Source organism: Phaseolus vulgaris, chromosome 10 (assembly GCF_051622355.1).
Source record: "Phaseolus vulgaris cultivar YP4 chromosome 10, ASM5162235v1, whole genome shotgun sequence".
In the NCBI taxonomy this organism is placed as follows: domain Eukaryota; kingdom Viridiplantae; phylum Streptophyta; class Magnoliopsida; order Fabales; family Fabaceae; genus Phaseolus; species Phaseolus vulgaris.
This window is the reverse complement of record NC_143507.1, coordinates 32307938-32316494: the sequence shown is the minus strand read 5'-3', so window position 1 is coordinate 32316494 and position 8557 is coordinate 32307938. Positions and strand designations below refer to the sequence as shown.

General features: G+C 37.7%; 1 protein-coding gene across 1 annotated transcript; it reads right to left on the bottom strand.

The window, feature by feature from the left end:
• Positions 1-300: 300 nt before the first annotated feature.
• LOC137819526 (uncharacterized) lies at positions 301-3391 on the bottom strand. The gene is made up of 4 exons (XM_068623404.2): positions 2722-3391; positions 2495-2638; positions 818-2227; positions 301-722 (listed from the first exon to the last, which is right to left on the bottom strand). Exons 1-4 carry the CDS (start codon positions 3131-3133, stop codon positions 331-333), a joined length of 2358 nt encoding a protein of 785 aa, XP_068479505.1. The 5' UTR covers positions 3134-3391; the 3' UTR covers positions 301-330.
• Positions 3392-8557: the final 5166 nt, after the last annotated feature.

The window sequence follows — 8557 nt, the reverse complement described above, 5'->3', positions numbered from 1 at the left end:
AAAGACAAAAATGATAAAATCCAAAATTAAAACCTATCTCAATCTTTAAATTATTTCAAGTTATAAGAAAAATTGATTTTTTTTTAAAAAATTCGAACTCGAAGCAGATTCATCCTTTTGTATGTGTTGATTCCAAATTGTTATAGGTTGAGTTAATTTTTTAAAGTTGACACACCAGTCTTTTTAGTGGTTCCATTCAAACTTTTATTGTTTTAAGGAAAGACTTAGGTTAGGACACACGAGAAAAATTTTCAAATGGAATTTTTACGGAAAAAATTGAAAAGCGTGGAGTGCATGTATGATCAATTAATGAAAATTTCTTACTTCTTCTTAATATAATCCTTGACACTTGGATGAAAAATGACATATGTCTTGACTCATCAATTGATGGATCAAAACTTTGTCAAAGGATAAAGATAATAATGGGAGTGTGAAACTGGAGAGTTTCTCAGCCACTTGTTGAATTGATGGCCTTAAGTTTGGTTTGGAACATAAACATGATAATGCTATTGTCACCACAAGATTTATATCTTGAGCATCTTTCTGAAGAGGAAAAGGAAGACGTGAATCCAAGAGATCTTTCACGAACATATTTGGAGTAGTTGGGATTGATAAAGATGAGATTAGCTCTCCGGGATGTTTTCCCATTAATGTTTCCAAAGTCACCACCCCAAAACTATAAACATCACACTTTTCTGTCACGCTCAATGTATAAGCAAGCTCTGTTATGAACAAAGAAATAAAGAAAATTAACTATCAAAATCTAATATGAGATTGATAAAAGTATTGTGGTTCTGTAAAAGAAAATAACATTCACCTGGAGCAATGTAACCATAAGTGCCAACTACCAAGGTTTGATTTGAAGAATCAGGATCGAGGAGCCTAGCTGTGCCAAAGTCTGAGACATAGGCCTCTAATTGTGAGTTTAACAAAACATTGCTACTTGTTACATCTCGATGAACAATTGGTGGGACACAATCATGATGCATGTAAGATAAAGCCTCTGCTACCCCTTTAATAACATTCACTCTCTTACTCCAATTCAACTCCTCAGCTTCCACGTCATTATTCAAAATATAAAATAAACTACCTCTTTCCATGTATTGATAGACCAAAAACATGCATTGATTGTGGAGGCAAAATCCATGAAGCTTTACAATGTTTTTATGACGGATTTCTGTTAACATCTTCACCTCATTTCGAAAACTTTTGTCAAATGATGGATTTTGAGATTCCATTCGATGGAGCTTTTTTAATGCAACAATGTTGCCACTGGGCAGTTGTGCTCTATACACACTACCATATGAACCTATTCCAATACAATACTTGATGTCAAAGTCTTGTGTTGCTTCAATGATGTCTTCAAATGCAATTTTACCATCATAGTTCCATATAGAAAACAAGTTTCCATTCTTTGTTGATGTTCCTTCACACTTGGCCTTATGAATGCATCTTGCGTAACATAATGTTGGAAGGAGTACTAAAAGTGTGAAGCAAATTATGGGAAGAACAATTAACTTGATGAGAGGCTTACTTCTTCTAGTTTGGATATTGGTTTGGTTGACCAAGTGGCAGAACGTGAAATTCAGCATCCGGTGATTAATTAAAGAGTCTTTTTGGAAAGAACAATAGTCTGGTATCTCTGATTTTGAGTCAAGGTCTTGTGAGAAGTCAAAGGAATTGTACGAAAGATTTATATATGATAGACTAACAAGTTCCTTATGTACTTTACCCGAGAGATTATTATAACTAAGATCCAATCGATCAAGTATAGAGTTCATTTTCAAAAGAAATGGAATCTCACCAACAAGAAAATTGTGACTAAGATTAAGTTCATTGACACAACCAATTTGAGAAGTTATGCTTCCATTAAACAAGTTATGGCTTAAATCAACCATTTTAGCATAGGGACATTTCATGGTTTCTAATGGGATTGAACCACATAACTGATTTGATGAGAGATATAAAGAGAACAATTTGTCCATTTGCAAAAGTTGTGGAGGTATGAAACCCGTAATCTTATTATGAGCCAGTTGCAAAACTTCTAATTTGGACAGATTTCCTAATTCTTCGGGTATATGGCCTTCTATTTGATTATAATCAAGGTAGAGGTGTACCAAATTCCCCAAACGACCTAAGGTAGGAGGAATTGAACCTGTTAGCAAATTGTTATAGAGAGATAACGCCTGCAATTGTGTCAAATTAGCAAGTGGTGGTGGTATTGAACCTGCAATTGGATCAAAGCAAGAAAGAATTGGGTCAAATTTTCCTGTTGACATAATTTACAAGGGACAATCCAGATGTAAAATTGCATTACGCAAACAACATATGGAATGGAGAAGGAACTAAAAGAAGGTGTGATTGTAGTATCAATAACAGATGGCAGCAGCATGATATAGAAGGCCACAATTAATAAGCATACAAACACAGATCAGTCCATTTCAGAGTGAAGGAATTGAAGTTGTCAAAATCCTGAGTTCTATTGGAATGCTACCTTGAAGTTTGTTTGAATCAAGAAAAAGATAGGCCAAATTCTTCAATTGACCAAATGTAGAAGGGATTGAACCTGTTAACAAGTTGTTATATAGAGATAACGCCAGCAATTGTGTCAAATTGCCGAGTTGTGGTGGTATTGAACCTGAAATTGGATGAAAGCACAGAAGAGGGATAATGCAATCAAGAGAAATTCAAGTTTTAAAATTGCATGAAGCAATAACATACCTTGGAGACGATTGTGGGACAGAACAAGATAGGTAAGGTTTGTAGGAAGGCTTATTTGTGTAGGGATGGTTCCTCTAAGACCCATTCCAGTTAGACCAAGATAGACTAAATTGGAGAAGGCAGTGAAGTTCAAGTTGTGAATCCAAAGCAATTCTTTTGATGAAGGATTCTTTAACGATGTTCTGTTAATACCAGTAACACTTCCAGCTTCATTGCAAGAGATACCCTCCCAATCACAATGATGAGAGTTATTGGGGTGATCATTCCACCAACCGCTGTGGAGCAAAGCCTGTCGTTCCTGATGAATGGATGAGGAAGTGGAAGAAGGAGGAATGGTGGCACCAATCAGAGATGGTAGCTGAGCCATGATATAGAAGGCCATAAGTATCAAATTGCAAACACAGTTAGCCATACTTGATTCATTATAATTCAATTGGGCATGAGATTTCTTGGTTGGTATACATATACAATATTGGTCAATGGAGGCTTTGAAACATGCTTTCAGAATTCCTTTGAACCATTTTCCAGGGAAGAAAATGGGAGTCCAAAGATGCAGTTTTTCCTAAGAATAATGATAAGATTTGTTGAAGGGGTCAAATTTGTGAAAGATAGATAAAATGTGTGTGTGGAGTGCAATGCATGTGGAATCTGTATGAGAAAGTGCAGTACTGAGTCATAATACACTTTCCTGCAATTTCTATTCACCAGCGTGGAGTAGACTCTGGTTTTGTTAATTTTTTACTTTTACTTTGAACTCAATGATAAACGTAGTTATTGCTTTACTTTTGTGGTGAGTTGAATTTGTCAGAGGAAATTGGGTTGAGACATTGTCACATATTCCTCTAATGCACTTAAAAAGCCACAAACAACAGAATATCAACCCTGTAATTGAATATTACAACACACATTTAATTCTCTCTTGAACTCTTCAATCTTATTGAACCGATTTGGATTACATACCATGAATTTGTTTATGCTTTCACTGCTTCAGTAACCAGTTTTACAAATTATACATGAATGGTTTTTCGATTCTGGTGTTAGGAGGACCAAGTGGCCAAAGTTAATCAAATTTATTCATTTTGCTTACATTATTAGGATTTGTACCGGTATGGGCCGCATGAGTGCTCCCATGACTCAGCCCCCTTCACTAGGTTGACCGATATCACGGTCCCACGAAACGATCTCCATCATTGGGCCGACCGATATCATGTTCCGATACAATGGGCTGACCGACACCAAGCACAATTACGCACCTAATCAAGGTCAGCGAAGCTAACCTTCGATTAAGAGCTAATTAACGCAACCCTAAGCGCGGTCCAACTCCCTAATCCGACTCAATGAGTAAGGCCTGCTAAGGTAATATAAATAGCACAGATTCCTAGAATCAGGTATGTCATTATTTACAGTACTCTGACAATCGAGTGCCAAACCCCTTTGCTGACTTGAGCGTGGGAGTGCCTTCTGCAAGTACCATCCGAGTTTGTTCTACGAGGAGACCGAGAGGTGCGACGAGTAGGAAGGAGAGAGAAGCCTGTAAGGAGGAAGATTGAAGCCTAGACCGACCGACCGATAGGAGAGTGATATCAATAGTTCTCTGGGCCCCAACCTGTTTGAGAACAATTGGCACCTACCATGGGGACGAGAGAAACTGAGTGAAGAACATTAGCAGATGGTATCAACCCGAAGCATGGCAAGCGAGAAGATGTCTGAGGCTGAACAAACGACAATGTTGCTGGCTTTGCAGAAGGAGTTGGCCGAGATGAAGAGGAAGAATGAAGGGGTTACCAGGAGGAATGAAGAGCAAATTGCTGCCATCAGAAAGGAGAACAAGGAGATGAAGAAGATCATGGAAGGACGACCTTCGGTGGAACCGACCAATTTGGTTGGAAGGTCCTTCACGACCCTTGCCGACCCTAAGACTGTTGAGGAGTCGAATAACAAGACCCACTCTGGAGAAGGATGGTGAGTCTCACCCGAACAAGTCGTTGCATACAACCGGGACTGAGGTTCGAGCCGTCGACACCCGTTTACTGACTTCTTCATCGGCACTCCACTGCGAGACAAGTGGAAAGGGTTCAATAGGGACTGCTACGATGGCACGACCGATCCCGATGAGCACGTGGATGCATTCACTACGCACATGAGCCTGTACACATCAGATGATGCAGTCCTATGCCGAGTGTTCCCTACCTCTTTTAAGGGAGGGGCTTTGAGTTGGTTCACAAAGCTTCCCCCAAACTCGATAAACTGTTTCGAGACGCTGGTGGCCAAGTTTGGTACGCAGTTTGCCACCATCCGGCCGCACCACCTGACCTCCATTGCCTTGGTTGACTGATAAAGTGTGCTTGTTCTTGGTTGGTTCTAAGGCTTGGTTAGAGGTTTTGTCATTGTGTGAGCAATTTGTTCTATTGGTTTAAGGCATATTTCTACATTCTCTATTAGGTGTATTCGTTTCATACTTCAATTTCTTGTAAAGTGTGGTTGTGAACTCTTCTTCATAGTGTTTCTTGAAGAGTGTGTGTGCTGGAATAGTGTTTTTCAGCTAGTGTGCCAAGTTTTTTGTAGGGTTCAAGAACAGTGGCTGTGTAAGTGTGTTTGATACGTTTGTTTAGTGGATTTCACCTTGGATTAGGTGAGACTGGATGTAGCTCATTTGAGTGAACTAGTATAATCGTTGTGTGTTCAATCTCTCTTCATCCCTGCACTCTTTTATTGCTTTATCTGTTAATTTGTCAGAAATTGAATATGTTCAATTAAATATAAATCTGTTCTTTCTGGGCTTGTTCATTCTGTTCTTGATTTCTGGAAAATCTATTTTGTTCTTTTAAAAAAGGTATATGAACTGTTAAATACAACTGGAACCATTTGATTGTGGAAGGTTACCCAATTAATTGTCAGGCTAGTAATTGAACCTTTATCACTTGCTTTAGAAGTTGAAGTTCACTGATTTTGCTTTTCATACTTTCCTCTCTAAAATCAATATGTGTGTAGCTTGAGAATTAATCTACTTAACTTCAATAATTACTTAACTGATATAAACGATTTTAATACATAAACAGTGTAAAAATAAATTTGTTCATTGCTAAATAAATCGATTTATTTTCTGTGTACTGTGATAAAATCTGAATCTGCGTGAAAGTTTTAAAAGCTCAATTTACCCTCCTCTTGAACTTTGACACTATTGAACCCAACAATTGGTATCAACAGCTAGGACTTGTATTTTAATCAAGTTTGTTTGCAATAATGTTTGAGTTTAAAGTGCTTTTTGCTGAGGGTTCGTCTATCAATAGACCCCCTATGTTCAATGGGATGAATTATGCTTTTTGGAAAATTAGAATGAAAATTTTCATGGAATCTATTGACTCATTTATTTGGGAGGCTGTGGTCCATGGACCCTATGTGCCAATGCAGGTTGTCAAGGATGAAGAAGTGGCAAAGCCAAGATCTGAATGGAATGAGAGTGAAAAGAAGAAGGCTCAATATGATCTTATAGCCAAGAACATCATAACTTCGTCATTAACAATGGATGAGTTCTTCATAATATCTCAATGGAGTTCAGCTAAGGAGATGTGGGAGTTCTTGGAAGTTACTCATGAAGGTACTGAAGATGTGAAGAGATCAAGAAAACATTCTTTCATCCAAGAATATGAATTGTTTAGAATGCAACCCGAGGAGAGCATTGCTGATGTGCAGAAAAGGTTCACTCATATTGTTAATCATCTTACTGGATTGGGAAAGGAATTTGACATAGAGGAACTCAACATAAAAGTGCTAAAGTGCCTCGATAGAAGCTTGCAACCCAAGGTGACTGCCATATCAGAAAGTCGTGATCTGTCAAAGCTGTCAACTGCTGCACTTTTTGGGAAATTAATGGAGCATGACCTGGAGCTCAAGAGACCTAAAGAGCAAGAAACAGTGGAAAGGAAACCCAAGGGACTTGCACTGAAAGCAAGTGCACAGAGTGACATCAATGAAGAGAAAGAAGATGCTAAACATGATGAAACAATCAGCTTACTTACAAAGAGGTTCAGCAGATTCCTGAAGAAGAAAAGCAGAGATAGGAACCAACAGAAAAGAAGATATCCTAAACCTAATGAATCAAATTCCTCTAACTACACTTGCTTTGGTTGTGGTAAAACAGGGCACATCAAGATGGATTGTCCAAACAATCAATCAAAGCACAAATCTGCCAGCAAGAAAGTTGAAAGAAGTAAGGGGAGAAGAGCTTACATTTCATGGGAAGACAATGAAGTATCTTCAACCAACAACTCTTCAACTGAGAGTGAGGAAACCAATTTGTGCTTCATGGTGAAAGATGAAGGATCAATCTCTGATTCAGTAAGTGAATTCTCTATGGAATTTGATAACTATGATCAATTGCTTGCTACTTTAAAAGAAACACATGATGAGGCAAACAAATTGGTTGTAATATGCAGCAAGTTGCAAAAGGTAAATAATGTGCTTGCACCTAAAGTAAAAATACTTGAGGAAGAACTGCATAAGGCCAAAACAGATCTTGTAAGTCTTGAACTAACATGCTTGCATGCCTCTATTAAAACCTGTGAAAACTGTAAAAAATTGGAAAAACAAGTGGAGTATTTGCTAAAAACCCTTTCCAATTTCACTAAGGGAAAAGAGAATCTTGAGTCTCTCCTTGGTTCACAAAATGCTGTTTGCAACAAGAATGGTATTGGTTATAACCCTAGAAATGTAACCAATGTCAAAAAGCTTTCAAGTTTTTTTGTTTCAGCAAAATCAGGTTTCTCATCTTTTAACAGTGGCAAAAAGGCATCTCATGTTGCCTATTTTTACTGCATGAAATTTGGTCATACCTCTAGGTCATGCATTGCTAGAAAACATCTTGTTCCTAAGAACTTAGCAAAATGGCTACCAAAGGAAAGGTTTTAATCTGTGTTGGACCCTATACTGAAAAGGGTACCATTTGTATTATTTTTGCTCTGTTTTGCAGAAAGGCAGCGAGAGAAATCAATGGTATTTGGACAATGGATGTTCAAAACATATGACTGGTGATCTGACAAAATTCACCAGCTTGAAGCTCAAGGCAGAGGAACATGTAACCTATGGGGATAATAACCGTGGAAGAATTCTGGGCAGAGGCACTTTTGGAACTGGGAATTCAACCACTATTGAGAATGTTCTTTATGTAGAAGGACTCAAGCATAGCCTTCTCAGTATCAGCCAACTATGTGACAAAGGATACAAGGTGAACTTCAAGTCAAATGGCTGCACAATCTCAAATAATTTCTCTGGTAAGGTGTTGTTTACTGGTAAGGGAGTGAATAACATATATCTCTTGGATATTATGGAAACTGATTCTTCAAATGAGTGTTTACTGTCTAGAAGTGACGAGTCTTGGTTGTGGCACAGGAGGTTAGCTCACATACACACTAATCACTTAAATAAATTGAAATTTAAAGATCTTGTTTCTGGTTTACCTAACATTAAATTTCAGGATAACAAGCTCTGTGATGTTTGTGTGAAAGGTAAACAAATCAGATCCTCTTTCAATTCAAAAGACATTGTTTCAACAAAAAAAATCCATTGGATGTATTGCATATGGACTTATTTGGACCCTCTAGAGTTGCTAGCTTGACTGGAAATTTATATGCTTTGGTTGTTGTGGATGACTACTCTAGATTTACATGGACTCTTTTTCTTGCACATAAAAATGATGCTTACAATGCTTTTAAGAAATTACCAAAGGTTTTACAGAATGAAAATGGTTGCTGTATAAAATCAATTCGAAGTGATCATGGGGGTGAGTTTCAGAATGCTAGATTTGAAAGGTTTTGTGAAAAACATGAGATATCACATA

What these genes read in the sequence shown, in the direction of transcription:
- LOC137819526 (XM_068623404.2), bottom strand. Translation starts at nt 3,133, where the DNA reads ATGGCTAACTGTGTTTGCAATTTGATACTTATGGCCTTCTATATCATG. An exon ending in TGATTCAAACAAACTTCAAG is followed by an intron (nt 2,228 to 2,494) that starts GTAGCATTCCAA and finishes ATCCAATTGCAG; the next exon opens with GTTCAATACCACCACCACTT. An exon ending in TTATGGTTACATTGCTCCAG is followed by an intron (nt 723 to 817) that starts GTGAATGTTATT and finishes TGTTCATAACAG; the next exon opens with AGCTTGCTTATACATTGAGC.